This window comes from Pristiophorus japonicus, chromosome 12, assembly GCF_044704955.1.
Source record: "Pristiophorus japonicus isolate sPriJap1 chromosome 12, sPriJap1.hap1, whole genome shotgun sequence".
In the NCBI taxonomy this organism is placed as follows: Eukaryota; Metazoa; Chordata; class Chondrichthyes; family Pristiophoridae; genus Pristiophorus; species Pristiophorus japonicus.
This window is the reverse complement of record NC_091988.1, coordinates 28,662,572-28,683,238: the sequence shown is the minus strand read 5'-3', so window position 1 is coordinate 28,683,238 and position 20,667 is coordinate 28,662,572. Positions and strand designations below refer to the sequence as shown.

The 20,667-nt window shown below is 42.9% G+C and overlaps 1 protein-coding gene across 5 annotated transcripts in view; it reads right to left on the bottom strand.

Moving 5' to 3' along the window:
* The window catches only part of cfap20dc (CFAP20 domain containing), a 635,198-nt gene that overhangs the window by 468,998 nt on the left and 145,533 nt on the right, over positions 1 to 20,667 (bottom strand). For all 5 annotated transcript variants that reach the window (XR_011596045.1, XM_070895235.1, XM_070895233.1 and 2 more), the window contains exon 4: positions 20,036 to 20,108. Coding sequence is in view for 4 of the 5 variants with exons in the window: in XM_070895235.1 (XP_070751336.1) it covers positions 20,036 to 20,108 (73 nt within the window). In the remaining variant the exon portion in view is untranslated. The remainder of the gene's footprint in view (positions 1 to 20,035; positions 20,109 to 20,667) is intronic.

Sequence of the window (20,667 nt, the reverse complement as noted above, 5' to 3'; positions counted from 1 at the left end):
GCCATGACCGCGTGAAAGTTCATAATCTGTTACGCGTCGCCAATTGAAAGAACTCCATAAGACTGAATATTGTGAGCTAAAACTGATGTGACCTTAGTCTCTTTAATACAACTCCAGAGTGCCCAAGCAGCATGACAGACAACCTTTTATACTCCCTTGCATGAGGTGTGCAGGTTACTCTTGGGCCTCCAACAGTTGCACACTCTGGTGCCAAGTCTAACACAGTTACAATGTTTACATACATAACAGAAGGTGGTAGTGTCAGAAGTAGGGTACAACTGGGGTGAACTGGAGGGTAACTGGGCATGGTCTGTGATAATTCTGTCTTACAGGAACACGAGAAGAGGAGTAGGCCATTCAACCCCTCGATCTTGCTCCGTCATTCAATTAGATCATGGCTGATTTGCATCTTAGCTCCATTTATCCATCTCGGCTCCAGGAAATAATTTTCTATATCTACCCGATCAAATTCTTTTTTACATTTTCAACATCTCGATCAGATCATCTCTCAATCTTCATATGTTGCAGATGAGAGTCAAGGTAAGTAAAGCTGCTTCAGAAAGAAGCCTATCCTGAAGAATGTCTTCTTTGAGTTGCATTTGGTGAATTCATTCTCTGTATGATGTAAAGTCCTCCATCCACTAATCCCAGGGTGTTGCACTGTCTCCAGATTTTTGTGGTTGCTTGTCCTAGATACCTTGCGTCAGGTATGGAGTCTGTTTTGCTGATAGTGGAGGGCACAGTTTAGATCTCCAGCCACAATCACTATTCCACACGTGCTCTGGGGAATGTTTGAGAGTCCACATTTCGGCACAGACAGTTGCACCATTCAACTATTAACGTTGAGTGAGAGATTTCCAGAGGGTAGGGACATAGCGGCTGAAGGAAGAGTCACTGATGATTGCTTGAAGCAGAGTATGAAAAGTATGCTGTTTGTAAGACTAATGCAACTAAGGGCAAACAGCTGAAGGAAATCACTGATGTAGGGAAGGGCAAGGCCATGGATGGATTTTAATGTGAAGATGAGAATCCTAAAAGCAATTTGATGGGACACAAAAAGCCAGTAGAGCTTTGCAAGGACAGAAGTTATGGCAGTGCAGGTGAGGATACGAGCTGCAGCACTCTGAGTTGTAGTCCGTGGAGGATGGTAGCAAGAGAACACTGGAGAAATTAAGCCTCGCGTGATAAAGGTGTGAATTATGAGAATTATGATTTCAGAAGTAGTGGAAGAGAGATATGGATAGAGGTTGGCAATATTTTGGAGGCAAAAGTTAACAGTCTTGAATAATGAATCAGATGTAGGGAAGAATCTTTTCCTGTCACTCACTTTGTAGATTAAATACCAATAGCATAGAATTTCTGTCTGTCACACTGCTGTACTCTATGAAAGGTACATACTGTGATACTAGAAATGTAATCGTACTGTTATGATGTGCCAAATTGAACCCAGTTAAAGCTGTGCTACTGTAATGCTAAAGTTTAATTCAAGGATATATTTGTGATGGTTACATTGACAATTGCATGTGTCGAAGTCTTGAAATAAAGCATTTAATTAGATATCAAAGTGTGCCTGTCCAGTCCTTGGTAGCTGTTAAGGAGCTAAATGGTATTTCAACAGCCTGCAGTTAAACACATCACAGGGCATGTGTCTTTTCATTTGAGTTCGTTTACGGGAAATTATCTTTGAGCTAATTCAGGCAACACATGAAAAACCTGAGACAAACACCCAAATCCTATTTATTGTTTCCTACGAAACCCAAGAATGTCTTTAGAGGACTAAATTAATGTCATTTTCTCACACTGAAATGAACATAAAATAATTTAATTTGAACAGTCAGATTGTTTATGCACAATACTACTTTTTTTCCCCTTCCTTTTTCTTCCCTACTGAATACATTCATTGCGGCTGGGGTGCTGTTGCATATTCGCTAAGCATCCTTAGGTACCTCATCCAAGTGGCCATTATTCATGTGCGAGTTTAGACAGTTAATGTGGACGGATTATTCAACTGCAGCAGGTCAACATTAATCTCAAGATTTTCTATTCCCTAGTCTGAGATACCAAGCCGAACTATAGTACCCTACACTGCCATCCCAGCTGAGATCAACTAACTCAGCACAGACTGCAATTCAAACTTGGACATTCTCGTTGTATAACTCAGTTACATGCTGACATGCTGTCTTCACCAAATGAGCAGTCGATGAATTAATAATGAAAGAGCTCTGTTGTACTACAGCATCCTTTTCCAATCCCTAGCTGCTTTCCTTTATGTCCCTGCTGCTTCTCCTTTCATTGACAACTTTCCTCCGACTCCGACATCCTGTTTTCTTTCCTCAGTTCCTCTCATCCACATCCTGGAATCTGTCTCTTCTCCCACAGCTCTCACTCTCCACAATGTGACACTCTTCAACAGTCCAACGACAACTAAAGGATCCGTATCTTCTCATTTGTTCCCCTTCTCCACATTCTGGCTCTGTCTTCTCTCCAAAAACCTTATTCCACATTAAAAGAAAAATAAAACGTAGACTCTCATGGTGCTGATCATACGGTGTCAGAGAATATGCTATTTTACAGTAATGAGGGTGTGACAGGCAATACATGAGATTTTTGAATTAAAGTAGCGTCGCCAGAGAATCAGATGAAATGAATTTAATAAAATTAGGCATAAAATTAGAACATTTTGAAATTCATGAAAAAAGAGACAGGATTTATAAATTAAATAGTTTTACCAGAAAATCAGTGAAATTAAATAAATGAAGTAATAAAGCCAGAAATCATGTGGCCCATCATGTCTGTGCTGGCTCTTTGGTAGAGCTATTCAATTAGTCCCATTCCCTTGCTCTTTCGCAATGGCTCTGTAAATGTTATCCCTTCCAGTGTTTATCCAATTTCCCTCTGAAAGTACAATTGAATCTGCTTACACCACCATTTTAGGTAGTGCATTCCAGATCATAACTCGTTGAATATTTTTTTTTCATGTCGGCTCTGGTCCTTTTGACAATCACCTTAAGTCTGTGTCCTCTGGTTGCTGACCCTTCTGGCACTGGAAACAGTTTCTCCTTATAAATGAATGAATGAATTAAATAAATAAAGAGGTGGGATTAATTAATTAAAATGACTATTTTGTTTTACTGATTCTTTGGTAAAGTGGAAACTGGAACTTGTCAATCAATAACTTAATTGAAGCAGGTTTCAGGAATTCAAAGTGAGCTGGCAGAGAATGGAGGGAACACTAATTTATAAATACATTAGATATATGGAAATGGAGCAGGGAAAGTAACCTTACAAAAAACTGGGATTGGGAGAAATAAATTAAATAAAGCAGGAAACAAAGTAATTAAGTACCTGCAATAAATGCATGAAGTAAAGGTGGAAGTCCAAAAAATGAATTAACTAAAGATGCGAGTGTTTTGAATTGAAAGAGTGGGGAAAGCAACTGTAAACAGAATTAGAACTAGGAGAAATGAATAAAATATAGAACACAGATGTGTTTATTGATAAATTCATAAAATAAGAATGGATGTCTAGAAACTGAAATAAATAAAAGGTGCAGGATTTCTGAATTTAGAGCAGGCTGAGGGAGATTCAACAGAAATAGCAGTAAACAAATTACCTGATTAAGCTGGCAGTGGTGCAAAGAGTTTACGGCAGGGGGCAGTGGTTTGGGGGGAGGGGGGGTTGGAAGGCAGACACATGGCGAGACCCCCAAGGGCTGAGGCCCAAATTGTCAAAAGGCCCATTAATAAAGGAGGGAAGGCAGCCAAGGTAGCAAGGTTGGGCAGAGGTCGAGGCCTGAAGTAAAGAAACAGCCAGGAGGTCAGGGCCCAATCAGCAAGTAGTAGGAGATAAAAGTCAGGCAGAGTGAAGACAGCGGATATAAACTGCTGACCACACATCTTCCTTTCCTAGTTCCCATGCTAGCTGATATTATAAATGGTTTCCTCTCCACTGGTACGGTCTCACAACCTTTCAAAAATCACCATCAACCCACTCCTCAAAAAAACACCCTCAGCCCCTCTGTCCTTGTAAACTATCACTCAGTGTTTGAACCTCTCCAGTCAAGTTTTTGCCCCTGCCACAGCACTAACACAGGCCAAACCAATGTCACAAATTACATCCTGTGACTGTGATGCATTAACTTTCTTTCACGGCCTTGACCTCTCTGCAGCCTTCAACACAGTTACCACACCATCCTCCTCCAACCCCTTTTCCTCGCTTGGTTCCACTCTGACCTATCCAATCATAACCTGACCGTCGCCAGCAACAGATTCTCTTCCTGCACCTCTGGAGTCTCCCAAAGACAGGAACTTTACCTGGGCAGTTTTGTACAGTCAGGTAGATGCTAGTATTAACCACTCAGCACTTCTTGCTGAAGATGGGTGCACATACTTCAGCCATGTCTTTCGCATTCATTTTTGGGTCATCATTAAGCATAGGGATACAGATGTTCATGGAACATCCTCCTCCTGTTAGTTGTTTAACTGTCCATCATTCATGACTTGATGTGGCAGGGTTGCAGAACTTTGACATGATCCTTTCAATGAGATCATGGCTGATCTTTGACCTAATTCCATATACCTGCCTTTGCCCCATATCCCTTAATACCTTTGGTTAGCAAAATTCTATCAATCTCAGATTTAAAATGATATGGGATTACATAGTTATCTATAGTATATTACTTTCACTGTTTAGCAGCCAAAGGTGGGCAGAGGAAATGTTACAAGGACACCCTCAAAGCCTCCCTGATAAAGTGCAATATCCCCACTGACACCTGGGAGTCCTTGGCCAAAGACAGCCCTAAGTGGAGGAAGTGCATCCGGGAGGGCGCTGAGCACCTCGAGTCTAGTCATCGAGAGCATGCAGAAATCAAGCGCAGGCAGCAGAAAGAGCGTGCGGAAAACCTGTCCCACCCTCCCTTACGCTCAACGACTATCTGTTCCCCTGTGACAGGGACTGTGGTTCTCGTATTGGACTGTTCAGCCACCCAAGGACTCATTTTAAGAGTGGAAGCAAGTCGTCTTCGTTTCCGAGGGACTGCCTATGATGATGATGAATCCTGTGGTGTAGCATCAGCAGGTTAGAACCTCTTTCAGGTACACCAGATGCTGCTCCCGCGACATGCTCTACTACACTCTTCAATGAACCAAGGTTGGTCAGTTGGCTTGATAGTGATGGAAGAGTGAGGGATATGCCGGGCCATGAGGTTACAGATTGTGATATACATTCCTATAGTGCTTCATAGTTGCCCAGTTTTGAGCTGCTAGATCTGTTCCTAATCTATCCCACTTTGCACGGTGGTACTGCCACACAAAACGATGAAGGGTAACCTCAGTGTGAAGATGGAATTTTGTCTCCGCAATGACTGAGCAGTGATCACTGCAACCAATGTTGTCATGGACAGATGCCTCTGCGACAGGTAGATTGGTGAGGACAAGGTCAAGTAGGTTTTTCCCTCGTGTTAATTCTCTCTCCATCTGCCGTACGCCCAGTCTGGTAGCTATGTCCTTCAGGACTTGGGCAGTAGTGGAGCTACTGAGCCACTCTTGGTATGGACATTGAAGTCCCCCACTCAGAGTACATTCTGTGCATTTGCTACTCTCTGTGCTTCTTCTAAGTGGTGTTCAACACGGAGGAGTACTGATTTATCAGCTAATGGAGGGCAGTTTGTGGTAATTAGCCTGAGGTTTCCTTGCCCATGTTGACCTGGAGCCATGAGACTTCATGGGGCCCGGAATCAATATTGAGGATCCAGGGCCACTCCTTCCCAACTGTATACCACCGTGCCACTACCTCTGGTGGGTCTGTCCTGCCGATGAGACAGGACATACCTAGGGCTGGTAATGGGACATTGGCTGAAAGCTATGAATTTGTGAGTATGACTACGAGAGGCTGTTTTTTGACTAGTCTTTGGGACAGCTCTCCCAATTTTGGCATAAGTCCCCAGATGTTAGTGAGGAGGACATTGCAGGATCGACTGGGCTGGATGTGCTGTTGTCATGTCCAAAGCCGGTGCCTAGGTCGATGCTAGGTGGTCCATCCGGTTTTATTCTCTCTATTGTTTTTTGCAACGGTTTGTTACAACTGAGTGGCTTGCTAGGCCATTTCAGAGGCCAGTTAAGAATCAACCACATTGCTGTGGGTCTGGAGTCACATATAGGCAAAATCAGGTAAGGGCGGGGAATTAATTATTAAGGATGTCATAGCAGTGCATTTGGAAAGAGGTAATATGATAGGTCCAAGTCAGCATGGATTTGTGAAAGGGAAATCATGCTCGACAAATCTTCTGGAATTTTTTGAGGATGTTTCCAGTAGAGTGGACAAGGGAGAACCAGTTGATGTGGTATATTTGGACTTTCAGAAGGCTTTCGACAAGGTCCCACACAAGAGATTAATGTGCAAAGTTAAAGCACATGGGATTGGGGGTAGTGTGCTGGCATGGATTGAGAACTCGTTGTCAGACAGGAAGCAAAGAGTAGGAGTAAATGGGGACTTTTCAGAATGGCAGGCAGTGACCAGTGGGGTACCGCAAGGTTCTGTGCTGGGGCCCCAGCTGTTTACACTGTACATTAATGATTTAGACGAGGGGATTAAATGTAGTATCTCCAAATTTGCGGATGACACTAAGTTGGGTGGCAGTGTGAGCTGCGAGGAGGATGCTATGAGGCTGCAGAGCGACTTGGATAGGTTAGGTGAGTGGGCAAATGCATGGCAGATGAAGTATAATGTGGATAAATGTGAGGTTATCCACTTTGGTGGTAAAAACAGAGAGACAGACTATTATCTGAATGGTGACAGATTAGGAAAAGGGGAGGTGCAAAGAGACCTGGGTGTCATGGTACATCAGTCATTGAAGGTTGGCATGCAGGTACAGCAGGCGGTTAAGAAAGCAAATGGCATGTTGGCCTTCATAGCGAGGGGATTTGAGTACAGGGGCAGGGAGGTGTTGCTACAATTGTACAGAGCCTTGGTGAGGCCACACCTGGAGTATTGTGTACAGTTTTGGTCTCCTAACCTGAGGAAGGACATTCTTGCTATTGAGGGAGTGCAGCGAAGGTTCACCAGACTGATTCCCGGGATGGCGGGACTGACCTATCAAGAAAGACTGGATCAACTGGGCTTGTATTCACTGGAGTTCAGAAGAATGAGAGGGGACCTCATAGAAACGTTTAAAATTCTGACGGGGTTAGACAGGTTAGATGCAGGAAGAATGTTCCCAATGTTGGGTAAGTCCAGAACCAGGGGACACAGTCTAAGGATAAGGGGGAAGCCATTTAGGACCGAGATGAGGAGGAATTTCTTCACCCAGAGAGTGGTGAACCTGTGGAATTCTCTACCACAGAAAGTTGTTGAGGCCAATTCACTAAATATATTCAAAAAGGAGTTAGATGAAGTCCTTACTACTAGGGGAATCAAGGGGTATGGTGAGAAAACAGGAGTGGGGTACTGAAGTTGCATGTTCAGCCATGAACTCACTGAATGGCGGTGCAGGCTAGAAGGGCCGAATGGCCTACTCCTGCACCTATTTTCTATGTTTCTATGTTTCCTTCCCTGGAGGACATTAGTGAACCAATTGGGTTTTTACAACAATCCGATAAGTTTTATGGTCACCGCTAGATATTAGTTTTTTATTCCAGATTTATTTAATTAATTGAATTTAAATTCCCCAGCTGCCGTGGTGGGATTTGAAGTCACGTCTATGTATCATTAGTCCAGGCCTCTGGATTACGAGTCCAGTAACATAACCACTATGCTCGTCTATGTCCTCCTCAAGCACTCATACAGAACCACTTTACCCTTATCCTGATTAAAGTAAGGTTTTTAAGCATTTGCACCATTTGTTAGCTCAAGTGGAAGATAGTCACCAAGTGTTCTTACCACTTCGTTGAGTATCCTTTTATTTATCTGCTGATAAACATCCTTTTTTTTTCCTTTTATGCTGACTCACAATTTTTCAGACTCCATTTTAGCCGAATTAATATTTTTTTCTGTTTCCTCTCCCCACTATATTTATCATGTGCCTCTTTTTTTTAAACCTAATCCTCAGTGAAAAAACAGGAGTCGGTCTCTACAATGACTTGGCTGTGGTCATTCCTACTAATGCTTTCATAGTCTGAACCATCTGCGACAGGTAGACTGGTGGCTATTCACTTGTGTTTGTTTTCTCACTACCTGCCGCAAGTGGCAGGTATGTACTTCTTGACTCAGGCAGCTCGGTCAATGGTGTTATCACCAAGCCATTCTTGGTATTGGACATAGGAACAGAAGTAGGCCATTTAGACCCTAGAGCCTGTTCACCATTCAATGAGATCATGACTTATCTGTGGCCTAACTCTATACACCCGCCTTTGCCCCATATCCCTTAATACTTTTGGTGAAACAAAAATTTATCAAACTCAGATTTAAAATTAACAATTGACCCAGTATCTACTGCCTTTTGTGGAAGAGAGCTCCAAACTTCTGCCACCCTTTGCATGTAGAAGCGTTTCCTACCCTCTCTCCTGAAAAGCCTGGCTCTAATTTTTAAACTATGCCCCTAGGCCCAGACTCGCCAACCAGCAGAAATAGTTTCTCTCTATCTACCCTATCAGTTCCGCTTAATATCATGAAAACTTTGATCAAATCACCCCTTAACTGTCTGAATCCAGGGAATACAACCCTAGTTTGTGTAATCTCTCCTTGTAATTTAACCACTGAAGTCCAGGTCATCATCATCAGCATTAGCAGTCCCTGGAAACGAGGATAACTTGCTTCCACTCCAAAAAAGGATGAGTTCAAAGGTGTTTCAAATGAAGGACCTAATATTCCAGATCCTGAACTACATCCTGAAGGGTGAAAGATGCCTGTGCGTGGATTTTTTTGACGTGTGGTGGCCGTTGCACATCAGCCACCACACGGGCTTGACAGAGCTAGGTCTTGGTCCAGTGGCAGGGGTTATCCAAGACAACTGGAGACCTACTCTGCTGCACGGACCGAGTGTGTACACATATCGCAGTGTCGGCTGGCCCGTGCTGCCCCTGGGCCCTTGGCCCCCGAAATGATGCCTTTCCTGACCCCCGATCACATCCCTCCAGTCTCTCACTGTATCTGCCCACACTCCAATCACTGACCTGGACCTTGATAACGTCACTCTTTGCTGCTGTCGCCCTCCTGCACCAGACAGCGCTGCTCCCTGAAGTCGTACGCCTCCGCTGCTCCCGGGCCGCCAAGCGGAGGTGCGGCGGCCCAGGAGCAGCGTGGAGGCCCCGACCTGCATGAGAACACCAGCGGCAGGTCGGGCCATAAAAGGAGTCCAGGTATCATTCTGGTACGCTGCACTCCCTCCAAGGCCAATATAACCTGCCCAAGGTATGGTACCCAGAACTGCTCACAGTACTCCAGGCATGGTCTAACCAGGGCTTTGCATCGCTGTAGCATAACTTCTATCCCTTTGTGTTCACGTCCTCTAGATATTAAGGCCAGCATTCCATTAGCTTTTTTGATTATTTTCTGTACCTCTTCTTGACATTTTAATGATCAATGTGCTTGATCCCTCCCAAGTCTCTTTGGACCTCCACTGTTTTTAGCTTTTCACCATTTAGAAAGTATCCTCTTCTATCCTTTTTAGGCCAAAAGTGGATGACCTCACATTTGCCTACATTGAAATCCACTTGTATTCAAGAAAGTGGCACACCTTCTCAAGGGCAATTAGGGCTGGGAAATAAATGCTGGTCTTGCCGACGACGCCTACATATCATCAATGAATTTTTTTTAAAACCCCGCTAATGATCTTGAGGAGGTAGTCATCATCATAGACAGTCCCTCGGAATCGAGAAAGACTTGCTTCCACTCTTAAAACATAGAAACATAGAAAATAGGTGCAGGAGTAGGACATTCGGCCCTTCGAGCCTGCACCACCATTCAATATGATCATGGCTGATCATGCAACTTCAGTACCCCATTCCTGCTTTCTCTCCATACCCCTTGATCTCTTTAGCCGTAAGGGCCACATCTAACTCCCTTTTGAATATATCTAACAAACTGGCCTCAACAACGTTCTGTGGTAGAGAATTCCACAGGGTCACAATTCTCTGGGTGAAGAAGGTTCTCCGCATCTCGGTCCTAAATGGCTTACCTCTTATCCTTAGACTGTGACCCCTGGTTCTGGACTTCCCCAACATCGGGAACATTCTTCCTGCATCTAACCTGTCCAATCGCATCAGAATTTTATATGTTTCTATGAGATTCCCTCTCATGCTTCTAAATTCCAGTTGATGAGTGATTCGGTGGGTCCTTAGGTGGTTGAACAGTCCATTACGACAACCACAGTCCCTGTCACAGGTGGGATGGATAGTCGTTGAGGGAAAGGGTGGGTGGGGCAGGTTTGCCGCACGCTCTTTCCGCTGCCTGCGCTTGATTTCTGCATGCTCTCAGCGATGAAACTAGAGCTGCTCAGCGCCCTCCCGAATGCACTGCCTCCACTTAGGGTGGTCTTTGGCCAGGGACTCCCAGGTGTCAGTGGGGATGTTGCATTTTTTTCAGAGAGGCTTTGAGGGTGCCCCTGTAACGTTTCCTCTGCCCACCTTTGGCTCCTTTGCCATGAAGTTCAGAGTAGAGAGCTTGCTTTGGGAGTCTCGTGTCTGGCATGTGGACGATGTGACTTGCCCAGTGGAGCTGATCAAGTGTGGTCAGTGCTTCAGTGCTGGGGTGTTGCCTGGTCGAGGACGCTAATGTTGGTGCGTCTGTCCTCCCAGAGGATTTGTAGGATTTTGCGGAGGCTTCGTTGGTGGTATTTCTCCAGCGACTTGGTGTCTACTGTACAGTCATGATTGATGAGTCATAATACACAGGATAAGCAAATGTGTTGGTGCTCGAGAAAAACCAGGAATCTGCTACTTAGATTGCACGTGGAGAAATGCAACAGCCAGATCATGTTTTACTTGAAAGGAGATGGAATTGCTGGCATTACCCACAATGCACCAAACACTTCTTTGGCATACATGTGGCACAAAATTGACTGACATCGCCGATCATTATGCTAGCTTGCAAGCAAGTTGAGGGAGGAAGTCGCTGACTGCTGACCTAATGGTGGAGCATGATAGCATGTCTTCTTGCAAATTAGCTCTACAACTGCCTAGAGGCAGTTCCCTTCAGTCACTGCCAGATGGCTGTGCCCAAGCTGCAGGTACAGTTGCTGGCATAAGAGCAAATACAGGCAGTCTTACATGTAGTACTGACTGATCTTCCTGGTATGCCTCCTTTGATCTTTTCCATCCACTTTCATGAAATGTTAGAGCAATTTAAAACAATCCCCATAGAATGGCAGATTTTTAAAACAGTAACCAGTACAGGTATCTTTAAGAGCTCCCTTTGTCATAGGCAATCCATTTTAAATGGAACGACCTTGTGCTGGGCATGTAATGCAGTGATAGAAACATCCCCTCATGTGAATGGAATTTCAATATCCAATGAAACTCTCTCACAAAACGTGAGAAATATGATAGTGAAATGCCATCAAGAAACCAGACACAGAAACTTGTGCAATGTACAAGACAAAGGGGTAGTTTTTATTGGCCGAATGTTTTACCCATATGCTGCAATTCACAAATAAATAAGTGTTCAGGAGCTTAATTTATAAAATGGTGTGGAGTAAAACACATGGGGGCAGAAATTCGGTTGCGCTTCTGTTGCGGCATTGTCCCAGGCAGAGCGGTACATTTTGCACCGGCAAATGGTTTGCATCTGCCGCCACAAAATTCATCAGCTGGCCCCAGAGTTTGGAGCGCAGCGCTACGGGAAGTGTTGCACACCTCTTTTAGGGCACTAGGCTGGCTGAGACACTGAAAATCCTGAGCTAAACAGCTGGCCTGGGAGCATCCTAACAGAGGCTCCAGTGGAGAGATAAAAACCTGAAATAAAACCACCAAAAATATTCCCAATTCATTACTGATACTACCCCAACATATATCGCGAAATTAAAAAAAATAACAACAATCACAATTACCTGAGGTAGACATTTCTTCAATCACTTCAACCGGTACAGCTTGGATGGCAGCTTTCACTGGCATTCCCACTAGGGCGTGCTACGGAGCGGGCGCGATCCAAATATCGAGCCGGTGTCATAACCAGAGGCGTTGCACACCAGCTCGCCTCTCCCAGGCGGTACTGCTCCGCACCCCCGCAAACCCGGCAATGAATGTGGCGGCGGGGTGCTGAAAGCTGGCCGCCGGGATGCAAGTGCTTTCCGCCACCATTGCTGCCTCTCTGGGGCACTGAGGGATGGCAAAAGACTGAAAATCCAGCCCATGGTATATGTGAAAATATTCTTTTGAAGTTGTTGAGGTTATCCAATTGAAAGTTATTTATTTTGATAAAATGTATTCAAAGCAGTAACACCAAATAATATATACACTTTGCCTAAATGTGTTTAAATAAAATGGAATAATATAAACCAAGAAAAACTTGATGCAGACATGGATGCTGCTAGAGCAGCAGGCTTCACTTCCTAGATGTGTATTCACGTTCTATCCAAATAATTTGCAATGATCACAAGTGACCATTCCAGAAATAAATCTGTTTAAACAAATACATTTTTTTCCACTTCCTTATATTGTTTAATTATTGGGTAAATTCATTGATTCCATGCTCAGAGTACAGGTTGAAGAATTATTTCTGCAGTCCTATCTTGAATCTGTGCTCTCCTTGAACACAGCTCCACATTGTTTATGGAGGATTGGTGAATTTACCTTTAGACATCAAATATTCATGGTTAGTGTGTACACATTGGACCATGCTACTATGGTACTTTTTATTTTAACTCTACTAAAGTCCTGGTACAAGGTTGAACAACTCCAACTTTTAATACTTAGTTCTGCACACATATCATTGCACACTTTCAGTTGAACCTGTTCAAGTGTTTCATAATTCTTCAAGTGTTTAAATTATTGCAAAAATATCCTAGTTATTATAGAAATTCTAAAAAAAAAGTGAGGCTGATTCAAATAAAATTGAGAAGTAAATCTAGAGTGTTTTAATTTTTACATTCCAAGTAATTTTTTGCTGTTGCAGCTTATTGCCAACTCTTGTGGTTTCAATATTGAAACTGGTAATGTGCTTTGCATGGTAAATCTTCATTCAGTATTTGTTCAGTCCTCTGGAGAGATGTTAACAACAACAACTTGTATTTATATCGCACCTTTAACATAGTAAAACGTTTCAATGCATTTCCCAGGAGCATTAACAAAGGTAATGCAATAACATGGAGGACTTTAATCTTCATATACACTGATGTGGGAAAGTAAGCTGTGAGCAGGACACGAAAAGCATGCAAAGGGATATAGACAGCTTAATTGAGTGGGAAATAAGGTGGCAGATGAAGTATAATGTGGGGAAATGTGAGGTTATTCACTTTGGTAGGAAGAATAGAAAAAGCAGAGTATTTTTTTTTTTAAATGGTGAGAAACTATTAAATGTTGGTGTTCAGAGAGATTTAGGAAACAATGATATTCGTTCCTGGGATGAGGGTCACTGGCAAGGCCAGCATTTATTGTCTATCCCAAATTGCCCTCGAGGTGGTGGTGAGCCACCTTCTTCAATCACTGCCATCCGTGCGGTGAAGGTACTCCCATAGTTCCGTTAGGGTGGGAGTTCCAGGATTTTGACCCAGGGATGATGAAGGAACAGCAATTTTTCTCCAAGTCAGTATGATGCAAGACTAAGTGGGGAACTTGGACGTGATGGTGTTCAAATAAGCCTGCTGCCCTGGTAGAGGTCGCGGGTTTGGGAGGCGCTGTCAAAGAAGCCTTGGCGAGTTGCTGTGCAGTGCATCTTGTAGATAGAACACACTGCAACCACGATGCGCCGCTGGTGAAAGTTGGTCGAAATTAAGGGTACCTAAAATGTATATGGTTATGTGAATGAAATTGTGTCGTGAATAATACTGTGTTTAGATGATTGTATTAGACATTGAGATAAAGTATCTTCAGATTAGTATTAGAATAGCTGGATAGATGCTTAGAATTTGCCATGTTTTTGGTTCCCTGTGGATGTTATAACATTCTGCACCGTGGCAGTCACATATGACCTTGCTTCCCAAGCTAGCCGTCTGCTGTGTGTGTGCCAAGAAGGAATGATGTCTCCGCAAGATCCTGCAAATCCGCTGGGAGGACAGCCGAACCAACATTAGCATCCTCGACCAGGCCAACATCCCCAGCATTGAAGCACTGACCACATTCGACCTGCTCCGCTGGGCGGGCCACATTGTTTGCATGCCTGACACAAGACTCCCAAAGCAAGCGCTCTACTCGGAACTCCTTCACAGCAAACGAGCCCAAGGTGGGCAGAGGAAACGTTTCAAGGACACCCTCAAAGCCTCCTTGATAAAATGCAACATCCCCACCGACACCTGGGAGTCCTTAGCCAAAGACCGCCCTAAGTGGAAGAAGTGCATCCGGCGCTGAGCACCTAGAGTCTCATCGCCGGGAGCATGCAGAATTCAAGCGCAGGCAGCGGAAGGAGCGTGCGGCAAACCAGACTCCCCGCCCACCCTTTCCCTCAATGACTGTCTGTTCCACCTGTGACAGACAGTAATTCTCGTATTGGACTGTTCAGTCATCTAAGAACTCATTTTTAGAGCGGAAGCAAGTCTTCCTCGATTCCGAGGGGCTGCTTATGATGACTGCTTTAAATTGGTTAACTGAGGCCCAATGCCCATGTTTCTTCCATTACTGCTAATAGCCATATTATAATGCTAAGTTAAGATTTTGACTTGGTTTAACAAAACTGCTTTAAAATGTCTAAGTTAACCAGTGTATGAGAATAGGAGAGAGGATATTTTGGGGAATTTAATGATTCATTCCATGGTACAATAGTATGATAATGGAATGAAATAGTTAGTTTGCACAGCTAAGCTGCATGAACAGCTTGACCATAAATAACTGATAACAAGCAGCTACAAACATCTGAAGGCCAAGAATGGCATGTCTGACTCCAAACCTAGGAGAACAGGGCCAGATGAGGAAAACCGTTCTCAGCATATTTTACCCTAGGTCCACCCTTTAAATAAAAAAAAAGAGTATAAAACAAAGACCTGAAAGTCCTGAGTGCAGGCAGTGGAGTGAGAGCTCCTGAGGATGGATCAATGCTAACTTCGGTCTAACACACTTCGGTAGTTCAGGAAGAGAGGGGAAGAAGAGCTGTTCGTGCACGCAAGCCATCTGTCTGATCAGGGCCGGTACCAGCTACCTGTCACAGTCATATGTTCTTGCTGTATAACTAGTGTGATATATTCCATCTTAAGCTCTGATTAAATGCAATATACCCACCATATTGGTTTGCACTCGATCCTGATTATATGAAAGATCAGAGTTAATCCAAATTCAGCAGTGACTGTTTAAGGTGGTGGATGGGGTGCCAACCAAGCGGGCTGCTTTGTTCTGAATGGCGTCGAGCTCGTTGTGTTATTGGAGCTGCAATTATCCAAGCAAGCGGAGAATATTCGGTCACACTCCTGACTTGTGCCTTGCAGGGTGTGGAAAGGCTTTGGGCAGTCAGGAGGTGAGACACTGACCGCAGAATAGCCAGCCTCGGACTGTAGCAACAGTTCGGTTTTATTCTTATTGTTTTTCGTACAGCTTTGTACTAGTAGGCAGTTAAGAGTCAACCACATTGCTGTGGGCTTGGAGTCACATATAGGCTAGATCAGATAAGGACAGCAGATTTCCTTCCCTTAGGAACATTAGTGAACCAGAGGGATTTTTACGACAATCCGGTAATTTCATGGTTTAGCTTTTTATTCCTGATTTATTTAATTAACTGAATTTAAATTCCCCAGCTGCCGTGGTAGGATTTGAACTTGCGTCTCTTGATCATCAGTCCAGGCCTCTTGATTACTAATCCAGTAACAACCACTTTGCTACCATTCCTAGTACATCAAGCAATTAGGAAGGCAAATGGCATATTGGCTTTTATTGCAAATGGGTTAGAGTACAAGAGCAAGGAAGTCTTGCTACAATTGTACAGCGATTTGGTGAGACCACACCTGGAGTACTGAGCACAGTTTTGGTCTTTATCTGAGGAAGGATGTATTTGTCTTAGTGTCGGTCCAATGAAGTTTCATTAGATTGATTCCTGGGAGAAGAGGGCTGTCCTAGGAGGTGGGATTGAGTAGATTGAGCTTATACTCTCTGGAGTTTAGAAGAATGAGGTGATCTCCTTGAAACCCCCTCATTCTGAGGGGGATTGACAGGGTAGATGCTGAGAGTTTGTTTCCCCTAACTTGCAGTGTCTAGAACTAGGGGGCATAGTCTCAGGATAAGGGGTTGGCCATTTAAGAATGAGATGAGGAGGAATATCTTCACTCAGAGGGTTGTGAATCTTTGGAATTCTCTACCCCAAAGAGTTGTGGATGCTCAGTCGTTGAGTATATTCAAGGCGGAGTTAGATAGATTTTTGGCCTCTAGGGGAATCAAGGAATATGGAGATCGGGCAGGAAAGTGGAGTTGAGGTTCAAGATCAGCCATGATCGTATTGAATGGTAGAGTAGGATTGAGGCGCAGTATGGCTTACTCCTGCACCTAATTCTTACACCCATCCGTCCCTCCAACCACCATCTGCCCCACCTGTGACAGAGACTGTAGATCCCGCATTGGTCTCATCAGTCACCTTAGAACTCATTTTACTGTGGAAGCAAGTCATCCTCGACTCCGGGGGACTGCCTAAGAAGAAGAATTCTTATGTTCTTATGGTATAAAACAAAATGTGGCACTGAGCCACATAAAGGAGATATTTGGGTAGATGACCAAAAGCTTGGTCAAAGAGGTAGGTTTTAAGGAGTATCTCAAAGGACGAAAGAGAGGTAGAGAGGCAAAGAGGTTTAGGGGGGAATTCCAGAGCTTAGGGCCTTGGCAGCTTAAGGCATGGTCATCAATGGTGGAGCGATTATAATCGGGGTTGCTCAAAAGGCCAGAATTAGATTACAGATATCTCAGAGGATTGTGGGGCTGGAGGAAATTACAAATAAAAGGAGGGGCGAGGCCATAGAGGGATTTAAAAACAAGGATGAGAATTTTAAAATTGAGGCATTGCTTAACCGGGAGCCAATGTAAGTCAGTAAGCACAGGGGCGATGGATGACTGGGACTTTGTGCGAATTAAGACACAGGCAGCAGAGTTTTGGATGACCTCAAGTTTTCGGATTATTGCACAATATTGCACAAGTAGCTTGGAATATTTACAAGTTTAGAACTGAGCATTTGATGGATCTTTCACAATCTGTCCAAGTTCTGGAGGCAGACAAAAAGCAGGAATCTATAGACCAGTTCGCCGAACATCTATCGTTGGGAAAATGCTGGAATTCATTATTAAGGAAGCAGTAGCGGGACATTTGGAAAAGCATACTTCAATCAAGCAGAATCAGCATGGTTTTATGAAAGGGAAATCATGTTAAGCAAATTTGCTGGAGCTCTTTGAGGATGTAACGAGTAGGGTGGATAAGGGGAAACCAGTGGATGTGACGTATTTGGATTTCGAGAAGGTATTCGATAAAGTGCCACATAAAAGGTTACTGCACAAGATAAAAGTTCACAGGGTTGGGGGTAATATATTAGCATGGATAGAGGATTGGCTAACTAACAGAAAACAGTCAGGATAAATGGGTCATTTTCTGGTTGGCAAACAGTGACTAGTGGGGTGCCGCAGGAATCGGTGTGCTGGGTCCTCAACTATTTGCAATCTATATTAATGACTTGGACGAAGGGACCAAGTGTAATGTAGCCAAGTTTACTGATGATGCAAAGATCAGTGGGAATGCAAATTGTGAGGAGGACACAAAAAATCTGAAAAGGGATATAGACAGGCTAAGTGAGTGGGCAAAGATTTGGCAGATGGAGTACAATGCGGGAAAATGTGAGGTTATCCACTTTGGCAGAAAAAAATAGAAAAGCAAATTATAATTTAAACGGAGAAAAATTGCAAAGTGCTGCAGTACAGAGGGACCTGGGGGTCCTTGTGCATGAAACACAAAAAGTTAGTATGCAGATACAGCAAATAATCAGGAAGGCAAGTGGAATGTTGGTCTTTATTGCAAGGGGGGGATAGAGTAAAAAAAGCAGAGAAGTCCTACTACAACCGTACAGGGTATTGGTGAGGCTATTTCTAGAGTACTGGGTACAGTTTTGGTCTCCGTATTTAAGGAAGGATATACTTGCATTGGAGGCTGTTCAGAGAAGGTTCACTAGGTCGATTCCAGAAATGGGGTGGCTGACGTATGAAGATAGGTTGTGTAGGTTGGGCCTATACACATTGGAGTTCAGAAGAATGAGAGGTGATCTTATCGAAACATACAAGATAATGAGGGGACTTGACAAGGTGGGTGCAGAGAGTATATTTCCACTCATAGGGGGTATAGTCTCAGAATAAGGGGCCGCCCATTTAAAACGGATGAGGAGGAATTTCTTCTCTCAGAGGGCTGTAAATCTATGGAATTCTCTGCCCCAGAGAGCTGTGGAGACTGGGTCATTGGATATATTTAAGGCGGAGATAGACAGATATTTGAGCGATAAGGGAATAAAGGGTTATGGGGAGCGGGCAGAGAAGTGGAGCTGAGTCCATGATCAGGTCAGCCATAATATTAAATAGCAGAGGAGCCTCGCGAGGTCAGATGGCCTACTCTTGCTCCTATTTCTTATGTTCTTATGCACAATGCAGTCATTAATTTTCCACAGGGATGCTTTTTTTTTCAATCTTCTTCATAAAATAAACACATAAAATATTAAAATGCAATGGTTCTGTGTTTTCTCTAAAATTGAAGATGACAAAACTAAAAGTACACTTCCTAATAACCACCGCAAGAATGTTTACAAAGTCATCTTATTCTTGACAAAATGCATTCTCTCTTTCCTTGGACTGCTTTTGTTTCAAACAGATCACACAGAGAAATGTATTATAAATGTTAGAAGCATTTTTGATGATTATTAACATAATCATGCATAAACTTCAAAAGCATGCCTGAAAATAATGTCTAAACATCATTTGAATCTGTAAAACAAGAAGCATGTTATGAAGAGGTGACAGATATACGTCATTAAGGAAACAATAAATCAATACAAAATTGTTGATAGACAAAAGTAGCGGAAGAGCAAGGATGCAATTGCTCTTCCCTCCTCCACCATCTCTCCCCCCTCCCCACCCAGAGCATTCTACTGTACTTTAAGTTATTGATCCATTAACAGTTTTACATTGTGTTTATTTCCTTGTAATCAAGTTGTTCAGAATAATATCCTGACCACAATAATCATAAAATATGAGGTACAGGCTCATGTCGTCTTTTAATTTAACACACTTCATTAAACACATTCCCTGTTCAAATCCCCAGACTAAGTGCATTCACTGAGAGGGGAAAATTCTGTAAAAAATATGTGTCAGAGTACTGCATTACCAGAACATAGTTATTAATACTACATTCCTCATGTCAATTCAACACGCTCGTTACAGAAGCCTTACGAAAGCTGAATATTGTCCAAAAGCAGATTAGCAATAGTCATCCTCCCAAAAATGCATCACTGTCAAAAGCATTTTACTCAATATTTCTGTTATATGCTCTAAATTAGCATTTTTCTTCATTCACGTGATCCAATTATACCTGACAGACAAAATTTATGCACGTTAACAGAAACAAATTCTTCCCATCTATATACTGAATATAAATATCTGAAATACTTCACAACTTATCTAACAGTTTTACTACAAAATGAGAACAAATTTTAACTTTTTAAGCAGTAATGACAGTCCTTTATTCAAACACTTTCTGAACTATTGCTTTGCGATGCCACTATTGCAATTGAGAAAGTAACCGCAATAATAGATGGTTTATGTTTTCAATTCCCATGACAATGCATAATACCAGTTATTGAGAACCAACAATTAGATTAGCTTAATTACTTGAAGTCAGTCTAAATCATTCTTCAGTTGCAGGAGTTACCATTTACAATTAATGAATACTATTTGTGGTTCAATTTATTAACTGTCTAACACACAAAATATTTAGCAATGTTCATTCTTACATCAATTCAGTAGAGAAGTCTTGTCCCACAGGCACACAGAGTTGTAGCACGAGGAACCGCTGGATAAGGCCAACTAAAATAGAATAAATAATACAAAAATTACTTACTTTTACCCTGTACAATATACGATGAAACATAATTGTTCAGAGACAATGACCATGAAAGCTGCCAAACTATCATAAAAAAAGTAACTGGATCACTGATATCTTTTCATGGATGGGAGTCTGCCACTGCTCCCCAGTCTGGCCACTCAGTTGTATTATTTTGATGAATTAGGGATGAGCGGCCTTATCAGTATTGCCCACACCCAGAAAATAAATTAAAAAGATAAGATTTTTTTCTGTTTATAGCTGCTAAACCTTGCAGAAACTTATTTTTGTATACATTGAGAAACCAAGGAAAAGGACTAAAGCCCATAGAGCAGGAAAGATTCGACCAGCAGTTCCTGGCATGTGTGTAATAGAGATCTTTTGACCCAGCATCCATTGTGGCAGAGAAACCTCTCTATCCCCGTGATCGAGCTGTGCAAGCATTCAATCCGAAAGATAGAGGAGTTTCTCTGTCACTATGCATGCTGAATGAAGAGATTACACAAAAATATTTTAACACTTACTGCGGCCTCGTATTTAATT